The sequence below is a fragment of the Anser cygnoides genome, chromosome 20, assembly GCF_040182565.1.
Source record: "Anser cygnoides isolate HZ-2024a breed goose chromosome 20, Taihu_goose_T2T_genome, whole genome shotgun sequence".
Classification (NCBI taxonomy): domain Eukaryota; kingdom Metazoa; phylum Chordata; class Aves; order Anseriformes; family Anatidae; genus Anser; species Anser cygnoides.
In genome coordinates, this window is record NC_089892.1 from 10,690,356 (window position 1) to 10,712,489 (window position 22,134).

General features: G+C 51.3%; 3 protein-coding genes across 5 annotated transcripts; 1 reads left to right on the forward strand and 2 right to left on the reverse strand.

Annotated features, from left to right (window-relative positions):
- Positions 1 to 817: 817 nt before the first annotated feature.
- CDC26 (cell division cycle 26) lies at positions 818 to 1,386 on the reverse strand. Its single transcript, XM_048054620.2, has 2 exons — positions 1,230 to 1,386; positions 818 to 1,107 (listed from the first exon to the last, which is right to left on the reverse strand). The coding sequence occupies exons 1-2, from the start codon at positions 1,308 to 1,310 to the stop codon at positions 922 to 924; spliced, it is 267 nt and encodes an 88-aa protein (XP_047910577.2). The 5' UTR covers positions 1,311 to 1,386; the 3' UTR covers positions 818 to 921.
- Positions 1,386 to 9,203, forward strand: PRPF4 (pre-mRNA splicing tri-snRNP complex factor PRPF4). Its single transcript, XM_066980547.1, has 14 exons — positions 1,386 to 1,542; positions 2,045 to 2,222; positions 2,424 to 2,610; positions 2,837 to 2,924; positions 3,425 to 3,504; positions 3,737 to 3,830; positions 4,776 to 4,870; positions 5,192 to 5,250; positions 5,813 to 5,936; positions 7,110 to 7,199; positions 8,124 to 8,246; positions 8,397 to 8,504; positions 8,590 to 8,708; positions 8,886 to 9,203. Exons 1-14 carry the CDS (start codon positions 1,471 to 1,473, stop codon positions 9,077 to 9,079), a joined length of 1,611 nt encoding a protein of 536 aa, XP_066836648.1. The 5' UTR covers positions 1,386 to 1,470; the 3' UTR covers positions 9,080 to 9,203.
- On the reverse strand, positions 4,898 to 22,053 carry WDR31 (WD repeat domain 31). Of its 3 annotated transcripts, none has more exons than XM_066980554.1 (11): positions 21,775 to 22,053; positions 19,683 to 19,816; positions 18,756 to 18,885; positions 18,204 to 18,278; positions 14,996 to 15,140; positions 14,805 to 14,905; positions 14,173 to 14,240; positions 13,581 to 13,722; positions 13,269 to 13,334; positions 12,953 to 13,115; positions 4,898 to 11,471 (listed from the first exon to the last, which is right to left on the reverse strand). In XM_066980554.1, the coding sequence occupies exons 2-11, from the start codon at positions 19,727 to 19,729 to the stop codon at positions 11,317 to 11,319; spliced, it is 1,092 nt and encodes a 363-aa protein (XP_066836655.1). In that variant the 5' UTR covers positions 19,730 to 19,816; positions 21,775 to 22,053; the 3' UTR covers positions 4,898 to 11,316. The 3 variants fall into 3 exon arrangements, with proteins under 3 accessions (XP_066836655.1, XP_047910521.1, XP_047910529.1); XM_048054564.2 differs by having other exon boundaries at positions 21,644 to 22,052; XM_048054572.2 differs by lacking the exon at positions 13,269 to 13,334 and having other exon boundaries at positions 21,644 to 22,042.
- Positions 22,054 to 22,134: the final 81 nt, after the last annotated feature.

Here is a 22,134-nt window from a genome sequence, read left to right on the forward strand (position 1 = left end):
TGTTCCAGTCCAGTTAAACTTAGCAGAGTGTGGAGAAAGCTGAGCTAGAAAGTGGGAATTGATGCCCCTTTTATCTGCTTTCTGGTGCAGAGGGAGTCAAAGGATGTGAACTTTAGGGAGCTGTAAAAACGAGCCTGCTTGGTGTATAGCAGGTGTCTGTAGACAGCAAGGAATAGCAGTCCCCCACCCACAGTATTATTGTTGACTGTTTTCATCCACTCATGAGAAATGAGGTTCTGGGTTGGTTTTTCTTCCCCACTGCAACCAAAGGATGTTTGAATGGCAGAGTAATCCCTGGTAATTCTACGTGGTGTTAGGACTGCTAGTCCGGATTGTGACTTGCCAGTCTGAGGAACAGTGTGAAAAGTTTGAGGCTCTGTACGTTTCCCCAGCCTGGCCTGAAATTTGGCACACCTACAACATGGGAAGTGTGAAGTTAGTGCTAACATCATCCCAGCAGCAGATGCAGGATGCCCCTCCAAGGGCCCGGCCGTGGCACGGGGTCATTTGGGCCGAGCGGCGTTTCACAGACCGGGGGCTGCCTCCCCGGCCTTCGCAGTAAAAAACAGGGCAGCGTCTACGAGACCCTTTGCCTGGGGGACCCAGATCTGCGACACCCAGGGCCTTTATTCAGAGACCGTCAGACGCCAGAGGCTGCCCCGCGCCCCCAGCGGGGCTGAAGGGGTCGGGCACCGAGGTCCGGGTCCCACCGGCCCGGTGCGGGAAGGGCCGCGCCACCCCGGGGCCGCATTCCCGGTGCCTCCGGCCCAGCCTGCCCGGCCTCCCCAGCGGCGTGCGTGACTTGTTGGCCTACTAATAAAAAAAACCAAAGACATTTATTTAACACAAAGCAGCCGAGGGGCGCTCACGGGCGCGCTGAGGAGGGCCCCGGGCAGCCCCCCCCCGGCTCGGCGCCGGCCGCTAGAACTCGAAGGTGCCGAAGTGCGCGGCGCGGCCGCCGGCCTTGGGCTGGGGCTTGTAGCCGATGCGGTCGTTGATGAGCTGCTCGCGGCTCTTGTGCTCCGTGCCCAGCGCCAGCGCCGTGGCCGCCGCCGCCGCCTCCTCGCCGGCCGCCGCCTCCGCCTCCTCCCGCTGCTTCTTGCGGCCCTGCGGGGGGGGGGGGGGGCGCGTCAGGGCGGGCCGGGGGCCGGGATCAGGGACCCGGGGGCCGGGATCAGGGACCCGGGCCCGTCCCGTGGCGGCCGCCCCCGGCGCGGCCCCGCTCGCACCTCCAGGTCCTTCCGGACGCCCTCGAACTCCTCGATGTCGTCCAGCTTCAGCTCCAGCCGCGTCGGCTTCCGCCGCAGCATGGCCGCCCCGCCGCCGCCACCGCCCCGCCGCCGCCGCTCCTCCCGGCCTGCCCCGCGCCGCCCGCCCCGCCCCGCCCCGCCCCGCCCCGGCCTCCGCCACCGCCTCCAGCGCCCGGCCCGCCCCGCCCGGAAGCCGCCGTGAGGCGCCGCCGCCGCCGCCATGGCCTCCGCGCGGGCACCGGCGGCGAGAGGCGGAGCGCGGCCCCCGGCACGGCCACCTGCACCGCCCGAGGTGGGGGCCGGGGCCGGGATCGGGCCGGGGCCCTCCGCGGCTCCCCGCGGCTCCCCGCGTGTCTGCGCCGTGTCCTGGCCGCATCCCTGGCCCCGTAACCGCGGGGCTGGGGCCGGGGCCGCGCCGCCGCCCGCTGCTCCCCCGGGAGGGCGCTGGGCAGCGGTGGCTCCCCCGTCTCGGCCGGGGCAGGGGAAGGGAGAGCTTCGCGTCTGAAGTTAAAAACACAAAAAACGGAGCCTCAAAGGCTTGGTCCGGGGAGGTCCTGGGGAGAAAAAAGGGGGCGCGATGCGGCCCGAGCGAGCTGTGCCTCGTGGTGTTCCGCTTCTGATCCCGGCGCCTGAGGCACGGCCTCGGCCTGACTGCCCGCACCCAGCCCCTCGAGCGGTGCCAGGGGCTCCTCGGGGCGCTCACGGCCTCCGGCAGAGCTCCCCGTGCTGCTCCCCGCCTGCTGCTCAGCCAAAATGTGCCGAAGGGGCCCTAAAACTCTGCCTTTCCCTTGCAGGCCACAAAGAGCAAACCGTCGGAAGAGAGCGATGCGCTGCCCGCCAAGAAAGCGCCCATCTTCTATGGCAGCTTGGAGGAGAAGGAGAGGGAGCGTCTGGCGAAAGGAGAATCGGGTCTGCTGGGGAAAGAAGGGATGAAAGCTGCGATCGAGGCTGGCAACATTAACATAAGTAGCGGTGAGAATGCTTAAACACTTTTTTTCCCCTTGCTCTTGAACTTGATATAGCCAGAAGTCTCTCTGATCAAGTTTGAGCGTAATTTAGGGTTGTGAAGGTGAGACCTCAGCCTTGACTGTCTTTTTGTTTGGGTCTGCCTCTTGGAGAGAGATCCCTTGTCCGGCTGCTGTTTTCAATCTGATGGTTTTGTTTTTGGTTCAGGTGAGGTTTTTGATCTGGAAGATCATATGAGCGAGCGGCAGGCAGAAGTGTTGGCTGAGTTTGAGCGCAGGAAGAGAGCCCGGCAAATCAACGTGTCCACCGACGACTCTGAAGTGAAAGCCTGCCTGCGAGCACTCGGGGAGCCCATCACGCTCTTCGGAGAAGGTCCTGCTGAAAGGAGGGAGAGGTGCTGTGCCCACCCTTGTCTGTTGCAAACAGGGAGCACTCGGCTGTACCCAGTTTATCTAATTCCTGATGTTTTCCTTATAGTCGGCATGCGATGAGCGCTGCCAGTCAGTGATGTTACATTCCTACCTGGCAAGAGTTGTGAGGAAAGAATGGCACTCAGTGAGTGTTTGTGAGATTAGATGAGAATTCGCCGAGTGAATGTGACCTAATATCTTTCTTTTCAGATTAAGAAATATCCTTTCGGTGGTTGGCACAGATGCGTTAAAAAAGACTAGAAAAGATGACGACAGGTCAAAAAAATCCAAAGAAGAGGTAACGTGTTCTCAGTGCTGAGGGAGATGTGTATGATAACCTTTTGGATACCTTGTTCTGATGGTCTCCAATATGTCCAAAGCTTTTGGGTTTGGTCGGTCTGTGGATTCTCACGTCATCCCTTCTTGCTCCTTCTTCTGTGTCGCCCATTCTAGCAAAACTGGCGATGTATTATCTGAATAGGGAACGTGAACTCTGGCTTGCACTCCAGACCAAACTCTATGTTGTGTACAGCATATGAATCAGGAGATTAGATGTTTGGACTGTTACATAGTATAGCAAGTCTGTTATTGTTTGTCTTCCTACTCGGGGAGAAAAAACTTTCTGATATACTGCATCTGTTTCTGGCTTTGACTTGTCTTTCTGCTTCTCCTTTCTCCTTCCTGAGTCCATTTTTCCCTTACTGTTTTGGGAGGTTGATGTAAGCAGAAGTCACATCAACTGACTGGAAGAGCAGTATCATGGTAGCTTTTTCTTTGGCTTTGTTCCTTGTCTTACAGTATCAGCAAACCTGGTACCATGAAGGACCACGCAGTCTGAAAACAGCAAGGCTGTGGCTTGCTAACTACTCACTTCCCAGGTAAAGAAAAACAACGTGAATGAAGGAGAGATACAGCCTTTTGTAAGATCTAACTGCTAATCCCGCTGTGGGTAGTGCAGGAAATTTGAGATCAAAAGAGTGGGGAACAGACTCTGGTAGACAAATCTTAATAGTGACTGACTTTGTTAGCCCAGTATGGGGGAAGTGAGGGTTTCCAGCAGCAGGGCAGGGAAAACTTAGGGACTTGTTACTCCATCTTTGCTCTTCCCAGGGCAGTGAAGCGGCTAGAAGAAGCGCGACTGCTCAAAGAGATTCCAGAAGCAACCAGGACATCACAGAGACAGGAGCTGCACAAATCCCTGCGAGTAGGTTTGGCATCTACTCTGCTGCCATTTTTAAGACTTTGTGCTGACCTCTAAGGAGGTCAGAGAAAGATCAGCTGCCTGGAGGTGCTGTCCACATGCATGTAGTTTGCTGTGCTTTGCCTGTCTCTGTTGTAGGTCTCTGCATTTACTCTCTTTTCTGATGATATGCATGTTCTACCTCTGTTCAGCGATTCAGAGACCTACTTTTGTTGTTCCCCCATGTTGCAGAGGGATGAACAGACACCCCTGTGTTGCCTTGTCACTTGCCTGTGAAGCTAAAGAGATTGCTTCCTGGGTTTGTCACAGGTTCAGCTGGCTAGGAAGGGACTGCTTGTTTAATTCTTCCTGTGCCATGGTCATTATTCCATAAAAACATGGAAAATAATAACCAACACGGTAACGGAAAATGTCTTTTAGAACGACTCTGAGACGTCCTTTTCAAGCATGTTAAGTTCGATTCCTAACTTAACAGAATGGCTCAAGCACGCAGTGTGTTGCTGCTCTAATCCTGTTTATCCCCAGATGCATTAGCTGCCAGAGGATTTGCCTCTCCCCTGTGAGCACCGCACTGCCTGCCCTACTTTTTCTGGTTATGTTCCTTGGCTGAGGTGTAGAAAGAGGCCCAAACTGCAGTGAGGTCCCCGTCAAAGCTGTAGTCGCAAAGCAGGCCTGCAGGGTTATTAGTGGCGAGTGCAGTGGGTGACACGGTGAGCACTAAGCTGTGCCACCGAGCCGTGCTCGCTTCCATCGGTCAGACTGTCTCCGTGGCCCTCCTGCTTGAAGCCGGAGTGGCTCTGAGGTAGCTCCTCCTTTTGGAAGTGACTTTCCAAAGTGCCCTGTCTGTTCCTTTGTATGTCTCTCGTCTTCCCCTCAGTTTTTGGCCAGGGCTTTCCCTAGGTCGTTTGTAGTTTACTTACTTATTGTTTTCTTTGCATTTGGTTGCAGTCCTTGAATAACTTCTGCAGTCAGATTGGAGATGATCGCCCACTGTCCTACTGCCACTTCAGCCCCAATTCCAAATTCTTGGCTACTGCCTGTTGGTAAGTGTTTTTTTTTTTTTTTTTAAAAAAAAAAAGCACATGTACTTTAGGGGATGAAGCAGCACAGCAGGAGCGCAGGAGAGGGATGTTACTGTAGGCCTGTACATTGTGTGAGTTCAGAAATGCATTTTCTTCCTACTCAGAGCTGCATCTTCACTCCACTTCAGAGCTTTGCAAGAATTTGAATCTGAGCCCATTAGTCCCAAAGCACGCTGGTGTTTTACCCAGTGCAGAACCTCTCATTGTGTTCTTGCAGCTCTGTGTTAGAAAATTTGTTTGATATTCCTGTCTACACTGACTTCTATTTCTTGTGTTCACCAGGAGCGGACTTTGTAAGCTCTGGTCTGTGCCTGACTGCAACCTTGTTCACACCTTGCGAGGTAGAGCAACTTTCATTGAAATTCTTTGCTTAGTTCTGTTCCTCTCTGGGCCAAATCCCCATACCTGTATTGTTTTGTAACTCAAAAAGTTGTGTTCCTTGGGCATATTTTATTCTAACGAGAGCTTTACTCAGGCTTGCAGAGCATGGACACGTGTCAGATAATCCAGAGGAAGTCCTGACCCTTCTCTTAGAGAAAAGACCAGTTTGTTATTTCTCTTTCTGGATGATGTTTTTGTTTTACCTTGTTTAAAAACCTGGTTTGAATTATTTTGAGCCAAGTACTAGCATTCTTGGCCAGACAATGTAGTAAGAGTGAGGTTCTTTGAACAGTGAACAGAGGTTTGAGTAAATACAATCTCTTCATTCATATGTTGAATTTTCACTGCATTTTGAGGGTTGCAAATCTTGGTGTCTGATATTCTTTAAGTGGGCGCTGCTGGAACTGCAGTTTAGCTGTGTGACTTCACCCAAAATGGGAGGACACAGTGAAAGTACGCTCTGGTACCTGCCTAACAAGATCCTGTGGCAGATTCTGAATTTTGATTTTCCTTTCTGTTAAGGACATAACACCAATGTAGGAGCAATAGTCTTCCACCCCAAAGCCACCGTCTCCCTAGACAAGAAGGACGTTAACCTGGCCTCGTGTGCAGCTGATGGTTCTGTCAAACTCTGGAGCCTTGAAAGGTTAGAATGACACTGGACATGCACAGTTGCAGCATTGGTGCTTTGGGGGTTGAGTTATTAAACATTGGTCATTTACCATCCTCCTGCAAATATAACCTTTTCTTGTAGTTATACCAGTGCAATCCCTGGCCTTGGTATATGCCATCTTCTGTGGCAGAAAAAGAGATCACCCTGATAGGGGAATCAAGGTGAGGGGAAATTGTCTGGAAAGAATCAAGTCAGAATGGCTGTTGGGCATTAGCAAACTGCTTCGGGTGATGGATGGAAGATCTGGAGTGTTTTTCATTCTAACCTTTCATTTGGGAGGGAATTTCTCCTCTTTGATATTAAATGAACTTCTGGGTTATTGGAAAGCACCCATATGCGGAGAGTTACTAGCCAAATACGTAACCATGCACAAAGATTCATCCTGTAAGAAAAACCTTTGGCTCTGTGCCGTTGCACAGTGTAGTTTTAGAAAACGTGGAGCATCTATCTCAAGCCTGAGAAGAGAAAAGTGTGAGCCGTAGCATCTGCTGTGTTTGAAAAGTGGAGCCCTGCAGTGCCTCAGGAAGAGGAAGGCAGCTCTGAGGTCCTTACTTTGTTATCTTTACCTGAGAGCCACGGTTTCTAATTGCAGAAGCATACTGGTGCCAAGCAACAGCTGTTTCTTAATCCCATGTGACCACATCTCTATTTGGTCTGTTGGAAAGACGCTCTTAATGCTGTTCAGATCTTCCGCTAAAGGCTGCTGAGCTGCTGCTGTAATTCTGGGAAAATAAATGTTTGCTCTCTCCTGCCTGCCCTGGGTTTCATCAGAATAGCAGGGTTGGGATGAGGTGGTACGGGATGTGTTCTGTGTAGTCACAGTAAAGCTCCCTGCTGTGCACTCTGAGCTTCGTTTCTGCTGTTGAGACTTTCAAATTGCTAATAACAAGGACCTTGATAATTTTTGAAACCAGTTATCCCAGGAGAACTTATAACTGAGGATATGAGTGTGTATAAAGGGGTTAGACTTAGAGCTTTAGCTGGGTGAACAAAAGGCAGAATTTAGAGTCACTGTAGTCAAAACTCTTGACTTTTCCTATCTGGGCAGTGCTTAAGTAGCAGCTTTCTTGACATCGTAGCTGCAAAGGCCTGGCTAGAGCCAGCCACCCTGACCAGCATCTGATGACTTCTGTTTCTCTTTTCCAGTGATGAGCCAGTGGCAGATATTGAAGGTCACAGCATGAGAGTGGCACGTGTGATGTGGCACCCCTCTGGGAGGTTCCTGGGTACTACCTGGTATGGAGATTTGTTTTTTTTTTTGTTTTTTTTGCTTTAAGATATTACTATTTGCTGTCAGTGAGATTCCTGAAAGACCTCCTTTCTCACTTGAGACCCAGTTGGTCTCCAGTTGGAAATAAAGCATCCACAAAGTTAGTGAAATATCCCGTTGTTCTCCTTGGAGACTTCCAACTGCCAGAGAAGCAGCCCACTGGCTGCTGCTGACTCGTGAGCGTGGGATGGGAGATGTGGTGGGCAGACACGAACACTGCTGAGGGAGAGGGAGACTGTGCTGCCCTGGAGCTGAATGGTGCACAGGTTATCTGAAAAGCTAATTCCAGAGGCAGAAATGGATACTACTGCTAGGGGGATTTCAGTGAGGTACCTGTGTTCTGGCAGTCGGGATGATCCTTCTAAGCAACGCTGTTCCGCTCTATTCTCTCTTCCTTCAAATTCAGCTTTAAAGGCTTTACAAAGTTAACCAAACATTCCCTGTTCTTTTATTAATCATCCTGTGGCAGTTACTAATAACTGTTTTTTCCTCTTCCCTTTTGTGTGGCTTTCTGAGGCCACCTGGACTCCACGCTGTCAACTCAGAAAGCAACAGCATCTGAGCAGGGCATGTGGTTTTTGTACACTGCATCTCCTAACCCAACAGATCAGCATTGCCCATTGTGTGATCCCTTTGGGGTTGAAGAATGCCACATTTACTTGGACCTAGGGAAGCCCCCTGCTCCCCCAGGGTTGTGCTGGGGATTTCTGAGGTTTTGGTGTGGACAGTCTCATTCCTGGCATGTTTTCCTATGTGCAAGAAACGGTTTTGAACCAGCCAGTGTGAATGTGCCGACAGCTGTTATGCGCGTGCCCAGTTCAAACAGGATTATGTGCGCAGATCGGGAGTATGGAAAAATATTTATTTGGAGAAATGCTTTGTTTTTGTAGCTATGATCACTCGTGGCGCTTGTGGGACTTGGAAGCTCAGGAAGAGATTCTCCATCAGGAGGGACACAGCAAAGGGGTCTATGACATCGCCTTTCACACGGATGGGTCTCTTGCTGGGACTGGGTGAGTTTGCTTTGAATCAAGACCGTATGCGAAGCACTGTCGAGGTTTTGGTGCTGACTGATAACAAGTGCCCCGCTGCTGGTGAGGCTGAGTGTGTTCTGGCAGTTGCTGAATCTGATGGGTGATGTTGGTCGGGTTCTCTCTTTTCAGTGGACTGGATGCTTTTGGTCGCGTGTGGGACTTGCGCACGGGACGCTGTATCATGTTTCTGGAAGGTCACCTGAAGGAGATCTATGGACTTAATTTCTCCCCAAATGGGTAAGAAAGGAGTTTGCGTGGTTTACGTGGGAGCTCTGAGTACAAAGCTTAGCTTTCAACGCTTTCCTACTTGGGACCTTGGCAGCTACCATGTCGCAACTGGCAGTGGTGACAATACTTGCAAGGTATGGGACCTCCGCCAGAGGAAGTGCATCTACACCATTCCTGCCCATCAGAACCTGGTGACTGGGGTGAAATTTGAACGTAAGTACCTCCTGTCTGTTCCTCATCCCTGCCTTCCCTGAGCTGAGGCGGCAGGGGATGGGGCAGTTCCGAACCACATCCTCAGATCAGGAGGGTTTGTACTGGTTAGTGCTAGATGATCTGTCACGGTTTTCTTTGCAAATCTCACTTCTCCCTTTTTCTCATCCTTAACTGCAGCCAATCATGGCAACTTCCTGCTGACCGGCGCTTACGATAACACGGCGAAGATCTGGACTCACCCTGGCTGGTCCCCTTTGAAGACGCTGGCGGGTCATGAGGGAAAGGTGATGGGACTGGATATCTCCCTTGATGGTCAGCTGATAGCGACATGCTCCTACGACAGAACCTTCAAGTTGTGGACAGCAGAGTAGCTCAGGTGCTGATGGTCAGCTGGGACAGAGATGTTAATGGCTTTGAACTAAGACTTGTTTTTTTTATATTAAATTTAAAAAAAAGGCTATTGTAACATGCATTACAATGGCTGTAGTCACTGGCTGTGTCTTTGTTTCCTGGTTGAGGTGGTTTTGAAGCATCTGTTTGTCAGGGCTTGGTTGGAGTCAAAGCTTGGATGATGTTCTTCTACTTTTCAGGACTCTTGTTTTATGCTGCAGATACTGTTTCTCTGACGTAATTTGGAGATGAACCATCTGCTTCCATCTCCATCTGGAGATGAACCTGCTTCCAAGCTAGGCTCACAAGTTTTCTCCAGTCTGTTTTCCACACCTGTAGGTAGCCACACAGCACTTCATGGATGGTGTGCTGTACAGCCTCGATACCGTTCTTACCTTCTGTTTTCCAGGATGCTTTGATAGGAGTCTGTGGCTTCAAAGTTAATTTGCATTCAAAAAATAAAAAGAGTTAGCTGTCAGTTGTTGGAGGAAAGATGTGCCTCTGCCTCTGCAAGGTAGTTTGAACATAGAGGCCTGTATGTGCTTTGCTATTGCACTTGCAGTAGATGTTAAAGGCCGAGGATTTTTCTTTTCCATACGCCATCCCAAGCTATCTGATGTCCTAGCTCCTGGAGCTGTCTCACAAATTGGGTCTTTCAAATCCATGGACGTTATCTCCTGCTGAAGTTTTTGCTGTGTCTCACGAGGTATGATACAAAGAAGGCTACTTCAGTGCAGGATTGTCTTGATCTAACTTACACTGTGAGGAAACTTCCTAGTTGTTGTTTGTTCCTTAAACTGAAGTTTTGCAAATGTGGTCTGGAAAAATCAAAAGATAATTTGCATGTGCACCCTGACCCCTGTAAAGAGCTTCAGATGAAAAGAGCGGACATTCATCTCCCCTCTGTCACCTGGAGCTGTCCCTGTTCCTCGGGAAAGCAGACACCCCATTGTTTTCAATATTTGCAGTGTACTTGGGACCGTGCTGTTTCAACACCAACAGCAAACTACTCATGGGTTATTTTTCTAGCAGAGCTGTGTGCCTTCTCCTTCCAGCAATGTGGTGGCACCTGCCATGTGCTGGGTACTCTCGTTTGCTCCCAGCGAACATGTTAACAGGCTGGAGGCCAGGAAATAGCACAGAAAAATATTTAATTGAAATCTCTCCTTGTATAAGCCTAGATACATGGCTCTGTGTGCTCAAGCACCTCTTGAAGAGTCTGCTAAAGGGACTGTCCGAGCCCAGAAGCACGATCTCCCAGCTGCAGAGCCAGGGATCTCCCTGTCCATAAGGACAAGCTCCCCAAGGGCGTACCTCATCAGGTTGTCATTCATGGGACAGCCTTTGCCCAGCACTTAGCCAGCCTGCTCCCCCTTGAGGCAGCAGCATGTTTCTGGCTGGCTTAGGATGAAATTTTGGACACCAATGAACGATTTGCATTTACACACACACTGTCCTTGGGGTATAAATGCCAGTGCAAGATTTCTGTCACACAGTGTTTGGCTCCACTACACAGGACAACGAGCTGGAGCAATGAGAAGGACGACGCATTCCCTGCTTGATGCCCTGGCAGCCTGCGGTGCTGCCCGTTGGCTTAGCCAGGAACCAAACTGGCCACATGTGAACAACCTGCTCCACAAACAGGAGCCAGATGTGCCCTGAGAGCCTGCTGCATCACAGCAATGTAAATATGTAGATTATTCAGCCTCTGGAGGCGCTGCCATGAGTGGGCTCAGCGAAACAGAACAGCGATGCTGATTTAAATCTCATCCAGGGAAGAAGACGGAGATCCCTGATTTCTCATGCTGACTGATAAAGGCCAAGGTGGTTGTTCTTTTTCCTCCCATTAAAAACAGCTTTCCTGCTGTAGGGCAGCAGTGCTCTGATGAGACCTGAGAAACACTGCAGGGATGGTACACGCTTTCTCATAGTGCCTCGGTCCTCTTCTGCTAGCCCACTTCATGTCTGCATGGAGGTTTTGCAAATCAAGCACCCAGCGCTCTTGCAGGAGTGAGAACTTGGCCTGAATGCATCTACGATTTGGCTTTTCTTCTAGACAGCTCTAATTGCTTCCCACCACCTACAAGCTGTAAGCAGAACACCCCCCAAGCTGCCCCCCCCAGCTCTGCAGGTGCGGCGTTGTCTTGTGCCTGCAATCAGGGGAAGCTGACGGGGAACTGGCTCCCTGTGGGGCAGTCTGCTGGAAAGGTTCTTATGGTCAAAATACTGCCAGCTCCTCCAGGTCGGCACCGTTTCTCATCCGCAGTGAGTGGATCCCTGAGTTAAAAGTGGCGCAGAGCAGCGTGGAGCTGTCGCAGACGGCCAGCGAGGCCAGCGGTCCCGCTCCCTCGAGGCACGCAGTGGCCAGGCAGGCTGGGGAGGCAAGAGAGAAGTCACTCAGGACATGCTGTTTTCCAAGATAGAGAACAACCACCCCGAGCTCCCACCTCCTGGCTCTGTCCACGTGTGGCCATCTGCCCGTCTGCTCGCCCCTCGGTCGGCAGCGAGGGAGGTGAGCCACGCGTGCACACCCCGTTGTGCCGGGTGAGCCCCCATGGGGTCCCTGCGGGCTCTGCCGGGCAGTGGCCAGAACAGGGATCCAGGCTGAGGCCGGGCACCTCCCCGGAGAGAAAACCAATACGGACGGACAGACAGAGCTGCAGGGCTCACGTGGAGGCATTACAACGTGCCTTTTTCTCCCAGATTGCTTATGATCAAGAAAAATTTTTTCCAAGGGTTTTGATGAACCCCTCACGCAGTTTTGATAAACCTCTAAAAGAGGGGAAAAGAAAGTAAGATTTAGAGTATTCAGAGCCACATCAGCCTTTCTGTTTGTGTCCATTATTAAGAAATCCTGACGTGGTATTTATGCAGGCACCAGCCCCATGCTGAGCTGGTTGCAGAGCCGTGTGACAAGGACATACAGGCAACGGCCCTTTGCAGCGACGTACGCCTGTCAGACAGCACCTGAACTACAGCTGACAGCTGAAGGTCAAAAGAATCGAAGCACAGAGCTGCTGCTGACCCCACGGCTGTCTCAGCGTGCACAGGCACCAGGGTAAAAGGCGAGGTGAGTGAAAAGAGAAGGTGAGAGTTTTACTGTGGGACAACATCAGGTTTCTACTTTTATTCTATTTTAAATAAGTGTGAGTGAAGAGGTGCTTAGCACAGTGCCTAATGCTAATGATTTTTGCTGGACCCAGCACACAGCACGTCTGTGAACCCAAACAGCTTCCCGAAAGGGACTGTCTCTGCCCTCTGCGCAAGGCATTAGATAACAAACCTGCTGCTGTGTCGGGGCTTGGCAGGTAACCAGCCTTTGTGTCCAGCTTACGTGAGGACTTAGCCCTCACCAAATCCTCCAGCAAGCATGCTAACCCCGAAATGCCTGCAGTTCCCACTCAGAGGGTGATCACAGCGAGGGCAGCTGCTGACCAGCCCCCAGCAATGCAGCGCAGTCTGTGCTTTGCAACTTTCCACCTGTATCTGAGGAAAGCCCTGGAGTTCCACTGCCCTTTTTCATTTTTATCATTTGCATTTCATTGTTGAACTTGGACACCTTTCAAAACCAGCTTGTCATTGCTTCCTTTTGGTTAGAGGAGGACACCCACCACCTCCAACCTCATGCACCCAAATGCCCTCCTGTGCCGGAGGGCAGACAGAAGCCCCTGGCACAACACCGGTTGCTCTGCTGCTTATCTCCGCCCTGCCCCGTGGCTGCATTTGATTAAAATCCAGAGGTTACAGGCACACACAGGTGTGTTCTCATCACCCCAGGGAGACAGAAACCAAGGAAGCAGTTTTGTTTTCCCAGGGTAGCTAGCACACAGTCAGTGGGCAGCACCCTTCCTCACCTGCAGTGGCTTGGTCCCAGACCTTCACTTTGCTGTCGTACGAGGATGTGGCAATGCTGGGGGCGAGAGCAGGGCCCCGTGGAAGGAAGACACATGAGGTTGTGGTCTGGAAATGCCCTTTGTACTCACGTACTCGGCTCCTCGTCTGCCGCAGGTCCCACAGCTGCAAGGCAACAGGCAGTGCTTAGAGCTCAGGCTCCGTTACTGTCACTTGCCAACATGGAGCTGCTTTATGAAGAAAGGGATGAGGCTAAAGAGCTCCTTGCCAATCCTCAGAGTGCAACACCTACTGCCTCTATCCCCTGCTTATGCTCACAGTCCTAGAGCACTTCAGACCCCAAAGGATTTTCACCATTTGTCTATTCAAACACGTCCCTGCAAACTGAAACAAAATCCCAGTGCTTTAATGAGGAAAAAGACCTCTTATTGCAGAAGACTCACCAAAGAGACAGGCAGGAAGGAACTAAGCTCAGGCCTTGCTGGTGACAGCAGAATAAGGCCAAAGCAGTGGGATGTGTGCTCTGCTGCAGGCAGACCCTTGGAGCACTGATCTGCTGCCCTCTGCTGTGTGCGGTGGAGATTAGAGAAAAATCAGAAAAAAGCAGGACTTGCTGCCCAGCCAACTCACGGTTGCTTCGCAGCCCTCCCCAGCGAAGCCGCTGCTGCTGCTGAGGACGTACCGCCCGTCCTGGCTCACGTCGCAGCACGTCTGGATGTGCTGCTTGCCTGGAAACGTGTGTGCCACCCGCAGCTCCCGGCTGTCCCACATCCTGGAAGCAAGGAGAGCGGGGAAGGAGGACGGGGCATTACTGCCACGAAGGGCTTCCCTCGGTGCCCTCACTTTGCCTTCGATCTCATCCACCACGGGGCAGTCTCCCTCCTTCCTCCCAATGCTGTCACCGCATACTTGCATTTGTCTGTCCCACGCCCTGAGTCCTGAATCAATATTTAGCCAGAGCAGCTCCGTGGAACTCTGAACCATTTTTCTTTTTACCCGTAGTTGCTGCCCAGTGCTGCTTACGGCCACGGGTGTCCCCATGCCGTCCTTCCTGGCAAGAGACCACCCTCCAAGACCCAGGTGAGCTGGAGGTGGCTTCTGGCTACACCAGGACTTTATGAAAAGCAACCAACCAACCCCTTGTGTACCGACATTTTCTATAATCCATTGCCATGTGCCCCAGGTTGTAACTCCCTTCTCTGTGGCCACCTGTAAGACTTACTTGACAGTTTTATCCTCTGATGTCTGGATGACGTAGGGCTCCCCAGGAACCCAGCACAGATGTGTTACCTGTGGAGGGGAAGGGATGAGCAGCATGCGCCCCACCTCTGCGTGCAGCCCAGGCTGACATCTGCCTGTAGGTACACAACCACAAAGCTCTCCCGTCCTCGCTCTCCTCCTGCTGGGTAGTGAGCAGGAAATGATGGATGAAGGTTTTTCTGTTTCCCACCAGTGCTGTTGGGACCAATGCTGGTCTGACCCTAGAGAGGTGGCTGGGGTTTATTAGCAGGCAGAGAGGCACCAGCAGCTCAACGGGGCACGGTGCCATGGAAATAAGGGTACCACAGGCACCAGAAGATACAACTCCACTCCCTAGCTGGTACAAGAGGGAATCAATAAATAGCCACATGTCTCTTGGTATCTTTGTGCTATGAGAGGTGCTGTTTCCTGGAGGAGAGGGTAACTAGCCCCAAGCTTTGATCTTCCCAAACATAAAGGCAATCTGTGCAGTGCCTCGAGGGCTTATTGTAGTGCCAAGCTCAAGGCAAATTCACTTTACGTGGGTTTACTCGTAAAGTACCCGAGTAGGCAGCGAGTTGCTATTACAGGACGCAAGCAACCAGCGGCTCCTACCAGGTTCCTGGAGACAGCAGCTCTGCCCAGACACCCTCCGGTCTCTACGTCCCACTTGCAAACGGTGTTGTCTCGCGAGCCTGTGCACAGCTGAGTGGCATCTGCAACCACGCGTAAACATAGGAAAATTGTCAAGATGATAAACTGTGAAGAAATAATTGTTTGGGGAATAGGAGTATGCTGGTCCTCACCTGGGCTCACAGCCAGTCCAGTAACAACCAGGTCATGTCCTGGGAAGTGCTGGCTTGGCCCTGAAGTCCTGTGAAGCTCCCACATCATTACTGTCTTGTCCCGGGACGCACTGAAGATTCTATTTGAGTCGAGGGCACAGGTGACCTGTCGCGGACCAGATGGGAGAAGTAGGTTAGCCTTCTGCCCAGCCCAGCCGTGTGCAGGGAAAGCACAATGCTGCACCATCACGTCAAAGTCTAAGACATGCATAGATGTGATAGGGAAGAGCCTCACCTTCATGCTGTTTTGCAAATGCTGCATTGCTCAGTGCTCACACGGAGGACCTGTGACTCCTGCTTGCTCCTGCTCTGCTAGATCCTGGCCACAGGCAAAGCCCAGTGTGGCGGGGCCTGGGGCTCTGCCTTGCCTTGCTGTGAGCCCCAGACCAGAGAGGGCAGGCAGCAGCTGCAGCTCCCAACAACATGCAGCAGAGGAATGAGGACTTTACCCCATGATGGACCTTGTTTTAGATTTCTGGTACAAGAAGAACGTCAATAGCACTTGGCTATTTTTCATCTTTAGTTCTGGGGCAATAATGATACTGAAAGGCTGCGTCTCTCTTGCCCTGAAAGCTCAGAGAAGGTCTCTGTTTTGCATCCCCCTCCCCTTCAAAAGGAATTTTTCAAGAAGAGGTTAGATCACTAACTTGATTCATCATCTCCCTTCCCACTCTGAACTAGCACCTTCATGAATACCATCAGACCTCTACAGAGCTATCACTACTCGCGCTTTCCGCACAGACAGTAGTCACGAGACATCAGGATTTAATAAGATCTGTGGAAGGAAAAGCCCTCAGCATCCCCCCTTGTCCTCAGGGATGCCCTGAACTGGAGACATGGGCTGGAGAACATCTTGGTACTCACCTGTGACACTTAAAAGGAAAAATGCTTGCCTGTTCTTGGCCCAGGCAGATGAATGCCAGATCCCAGCTCGGTGCAGATCCCTTGTGTAGCACTGAAGGGCTGTCTTAGATGAGAAAGACTGAATACACACCGGCTCTTGGGTTCACAGGTATAAATTTCGCTCCCAGGAGTTGCAGGAGAACTGTTTTCATGATGGACCCCAGCTTCTCCCACTTGTGAGGGGATAAAACTCCCAAGGTGCTCAGGGTCACTCTGCCCACCTGGCACTCCACAGGCTGTGTACCTGAGTGGGCTTCATCTCCCAGACAGACTCACCAGAAGCAGACAAGGGTGCAGGACTGTCCCAGGAAGTGGCTGAAGAAGGCTTCCAGCCAAACATCAGCCAAAACTTCAGAGGGGAAAGAAGCAGTGAAGCACCGAGAATGGATTCTTAGGCCCCAAAGGTGCAGCGGAGCCACAGAGACAAACAGAGTGATGTTACACTGAGCAACAGGAGCATTGCCAAGGAAAATCCACGGCTGACGGAGGAGAAAACCTCTCCTGTCCTTGAGGACAATCTGTTTTCCTGACCCCTATAGCACAGTGACAACAGATGCTCCTGAAAAGAAGTGATTGGTGCTGAGGTTGGTTAGAGATCATGGAGCTCAGCTGCATGCTGTCTGGAGGCACTTGTTCCACGACTGCTAAATGCCTCCTCTCCTCCTGCTACCTTCTTCAGCACAAGGGCAAGTCCCGGGGAACAGCGCAGGTTGTTGGCTCTGTACCGAACCTGGACAGTTTCTGATCACCTTCCCTGTGACCACAGCTACAGGCAACACACGTATTAACCTGCTTTCCCCAAAGCAAGTGCAGAAGCTGGCTGAACTCCCCAGCTCCTGCACAGCGGGAGGTCAGGGATGACATGGGGACAAGCCCAGGCTGCAGACAGGCTCTGTGGCAGTCGCTGGCTGCGGCGGGTTAGCTTCCTTTTCAGGTTGTTATAGTAAGGAAAGAAACTGGAGGCTGAGCCAGGCATTTCTGCGCAGTGCCTTTGTGAGTAGGCAGGGTGGTAACAAATGCGTCTTTGTCGTTTTCTTGGTTTCTTCTTCATCTTTCCACAATCAAACTGTGAGTGATGGTGAGATCTGCTGGGTTAACAGCCTCACACCCATTCTCCTCCGCCTTGAGTGGCAAAGGGGGTTCCCAGCCTCCACAGCCACTTGAGCTGGGCAATGAAGGAGCCTCCTGGTGAGCACAGGGAGAAAAGGAAATGCTGAAGACCGATTTTCTGACTTGGGTTCTGGCACCTGATGGAACGGTGCAATTACCAGGAAAGCCTGACTCCAGCAGATCGTGTCAGCTCTGCTCTGCGGGAAGGGCACCTGCACAGACACCAACTGGAGGAGGGGGGCATGCTATCAACATATACAAATTGTTGTTGGAGCAAAAAATTGCTCCAATTTTGGATGTATTCTCACAGGAGTAAGCAAAAGCACATTCCTGGCACAAAGGCACCTCGCTGCTAAATTTGAATTCCAGCTTTGAAGCTCACGTGTGCTAAAGCTTCTGAAAGAAGACGTTGGAATCAATGTAATGCTGCAAAATAAGCCTTTTCCCCCATCCTGTTTTCAGAAACAATTAATTTTATGGGAAAAACTTCCTTAAAAAAAACACAAAACACAAAAAAACAACCAAATAAGCCCAGTGCACAGTCACTTTGAACAGTGGGACGAATGAAATGTGAATTCTGAGTTCTTCCTAGGGCAGCACCACCAGCCCTCTTCATCCCTTCAGCGTCCCAGAGCACAAGGGAATACCTGGCTACTCCCAGCTGGGAGGCGCACCGGCCAAGCCATGCACAGCACATATGCACCCCTGCATGTTTGCTCTCAGAGTAGCATATTTGGTTTTGTAATCAGGATGCTGGATGGAAAATTAAAGCCCCGTTGTTTCTGGGCACAGCTGTTTTGTAGAATAACAAGTTTAGTGGGATGAAACCTGAAGAAAAGAGAAGAGCATCTCTGAATCAAACACTTGACCTAGTAATTAATTCTGAGTTTTTGCCACGCAGTCTCTTGAAGGGAAGATAAGCAAATAGCCAAGTGTCCTGGTGCCCTGTTTGCTCTGGCTGCAACCAGTGCTTTTTTTCTGGACAGCAAAGTATCAGCTGGGAGCTTGGGAAAAACACCTAACACATCCTGATACCCAGGTAACTCTGACAGAGCAAAGTGAACCCTCTGTGGATGACAAACCGTTCTCCATCATTCCTGTTTTCCCAGTTTCTGGCAGGTGCAGAAGACCCCAGCCAGACTCAGTTGATGCTCACCTTGGTGACTTCATGCTCATGGCCAACGAACCGCCTCAGCACAGCTCCAGATCTCCAGTTACAAACAACCACGCTCTGCAGAGAACCAGGGGAAGGAAATCATCATCAGCAAAGCAGGACAAAGAAGGCTCATGCACAATCTTGGTTTATTTTATACTCAGACCTGTGCACAGACCAAGACTGAAGAGGGAACAGATACTTTTGGTTTTGAGCTCCTACAGCCAATACAACTCCCTTTGGAGCCTGTCTTTTGTCAGGTAACATCAGAGAAGGGTTAGCTCATTGGTTCTAAGCTTGGGTGAAAGTATTTGACATGACCTGACCTCTGGAGTACGTTATGAAATTTGACCCAGTGTGCTTCAGTGTGTGCCCTTACTCTAAGCTCATCTTTTCTTTCTCAATTCAGACAGATCACTGACAAAGTTGGTAGCAATCACAGAAACATGTAAAACTCACATTTAAACCACATCCCCTTATTTTTCTAATGTCTCTGCCAATGTATTTTCCTGCCCGTGACTGCGTTTTGTGCCCTGTGGTGGGCCAGTACCATACCTTATCCTTTCCTCCTGACACACACAGGTCTGCTTTGAGAGCAGCCACAGAAGTGACTGCATCGGCGTGCACGGGGTTGTGCTGCTGAACACCTCTGCCAGGTCCTGTCTTTTCCACGGAGCCATCAGCCCTGCAACAGGCAGAGGGACAGTGGCAGGAGCTGCAGTGCATTTTAAGGCAAAGTCAGGGTGATGTTACCCGCTTGGACTGAGCTTTAGGAGATTGTGCCACTGACTGGACTGCAGAATGACAACATCTGACTTTAAAAAGCTGAAGGGAAGCTGTCAACAGACAAATGTGTCTCCTGGACTAGGTGAGATGGAGCGTGTCTATTCTATATCTCGAGTTGCTAAATATTTGTGTGTTTGCTCACTCCACACCAGCGCAAAGAACAGAAGAACACCGCATTTCAATTTTTCCAGTCTCCACTTCCATGAACGCCTTTCAGGCTTTGCTGCTGTCCTGGCAGGCCCAGCACTTTCGGCTCTTCCAAACCAGCCTTGCCAGGTGCTTCTAGTCCCCCGCCACCCTGCGCTCTCGGCTGATCCTCCAGGCAAAGATCGTCACTTTTGCTGCCAGATAATTATTGCATCTTACCGATGAAAACTGATGGCAGTCTGAAGAGATGATGAAGCAGTTTGGATATTTGGGCTAAACAGCCACTCCTAGACCTTTTAGCCTTCAGAGAGAGCTCTGCCTTAGCAATCACAGAGCATAACCACTGGTCACATTTACACGTTCAGCCACTCCTGTGAGCTGTATTTTAGATTTTAGTCCCCCAAATAAGCTAGGCAGAATTTAGAAGCAAGGGTCAAAAATAAATTCTAATTCATAAGTTCAATAATGAAGCTGATGAACCACACGCTTGCTATATTCTCCATTCATATACATGGTTTATTAAGACATGATCATCTGACGTTGCTTTACCTGTATTTGGTGCTGTGGAAGCTGATTTTACTCTGCAGTTTCCCCATCCCACTGCTGAAGAGCACGGCTTCAACTACGGCCAGCAGCACTGAGCGTCACTACATCATCTCAGGTGCTTGCTGCTGGGACGTGACCTGAGGGTGAGGAGACACAGCATTACCAGGAATACAGAGAGATTTTTGCTTCTTGCATACACAGGATAAAGTGCAGGTAACATGGTATCTACATCTTAACTTTGCTTAGAATAAGAGAAAAAAATCTCAGCGTAAGGGATGTCTGGAGCTCCCCAGTCCAACCTTTTGCTTAGAGCAGGGCCAGCTGCAGAGATGTGGTTACTGGGGCCTTTCAGCTGAGCTTTAAGAATACCCAAGCATGGTGAGGCCACAACAGAGACGGAGCTGCTGCCTATACTTCTTTTTGCGCCTTACTGCTCCTCTTACTCCAGTACAGGGACTTCCATATTCCTGGGAGATCCCAGTCTCCACAACTTATCCTCAAGGGTCATGTTCTGGGAAATTGGCTGGCTTGGGTGTGACACAACCCCCACTGATTAAAGACACCGGCTACGGTCACAGATGAAGGGCAGTCACCAGCGAACCTGTTTCAATGACAGTGAATTGCCATGTACAGTAATTGGATTCTCTTAGATCAAGACGTATTAATGGGATTTAGTCTGCACTAGGTGTACGCTAACACTCCCATCTTCTGGACAAGTAGTATTTTGCGAATAAAATATGAGAAAAAAAACACCCTACCTACTTGAGCTAGTGAAGAAAACACATGCTTCAAGTCTCTCCCACAAAATCTTGAGAACCAAATACTGGAAGCACTAAGCAAGAGGGGCTGGTTTTCTACAATACATTCCCTTTCTAATTTTATCCTGACAGCCTTTGTGATTAGCAATTAGTAATATCCAGTTAATCTCCGCCTGTTCTATCCATGGGTTCGCATCAAAAGATGCAAAGAACAATAAATGTCACAGAACAATAAATCTCACAGCTCAGGGGCAGCGTTAATTTGATAATTTTCTTCTTCTGATCAGATTGAGTTTCTGGAGCGTTACAGTACATTAAGAACAAACATGATTTTTCTGTGATAATAGGAAAACATGGGAATTTGTTTCTCCTGCAAAATAAAATTTCAGGAAAAAGCTAAGACTTAAATTCTGATTTTTTTAAAGTTATGCTGATATTGCAAGACAATAGAATCAGCTGTGTAACCCAGCAGGAAAGACACAGCATCAGAAGTGCCTTTTACCATGATTTGCATGCAAATGCAGCATATTTCCACAAGAGAACAACTGCAAATGCTTTGATTCATGAGCTGCCTTTTTTTTTTTTTTTACTAGGTTTGCCTCACGTGAGGCACCCCAGCTCGGTGCCTAACAGCAGCAATAATAACGCGCAACGATTCCGGAAGTCTGAGAAGTCAGATTTGGTTCGTTAGCCTGCTGTAACAACCCCACCGACTCCCATCGTTGCACTCGCACCGGGCCGGGGAATCTTTCCCCACACCTGCGGTCAGCTTTCCAGGCGCACGGCCCTCCCGACCCGGACTTCAGGGGTTCGGAGCAGAGAAGCTGACGGAGACCCCGGGGGGCTCCGAGGGCAGCGGGAGCTGCGTGGTGCCTCACCGCGTCCTGCCCGCTGCAGGAACGAGCAGGTTTTTCGGACTCCTGAACGAACGAACGGTAGTTCTTTGGCAGGACGCACGTGTCAGGTTTTATTACTTGGCAGGCTTTCCTAGGAGCTTATCATGAACTTGGTCAGTCGCAAATCTTTGTAGCACGCAGCGCTGCGTTCAGGGGCCCTGCAGCAGGGGGTTCGTACAACGCTACGCCTCAAAGGACCACATTTTGCACCGGCGAATCTCCCGTCCTCCCTTCCCTCTACATGCACTGCTTAAAAGAAATCAAAAACATTTTCTACTTTTTTTTTTTCCCTCCCCTAAATACCCCATACCTGAGGCTGCTCCGACACCGCGGTGACATCCCCACGGCCCAAGGGCGCTGCGACACCCCCAGCAGCAGGCACGGCAGGGCCGCTCGCCCCATCCCCGCGGGGCGTTAGGCGGCCCCTGAGAAGAGCCTTACCGAGAGGTGACTGCCAACACCGGGCAGCCGTAGGAGCGGCCGATTCGGGTGAAATCCCGGCCGGTGTGGCACAAACCCTCGGCTCCCCGTGCGGCGAGGCCAGCCGGCGGCAGGCTCCGCGCCCCCACGGCCGCCTCACGCGTTCACCCCGCTGCCAAAGCCGGCGACGGGGCGCGGACACCTCGGGGCAGAGCCCGCACCGAGCCGGGGGCCGCTTCCCCGAGGAGGTGCCGGGGCCGAGGCTCGCCCACCGGGGCCGGGCCCCCCGCTCCGGCGGCTCCTTGGCGACGGCCGGGGCCGGGCGAGCGGCGGCCCCGCCTGCCAGGAGGGGCCGTGGGGCCGCGCCCCGCCGCGGGCCGG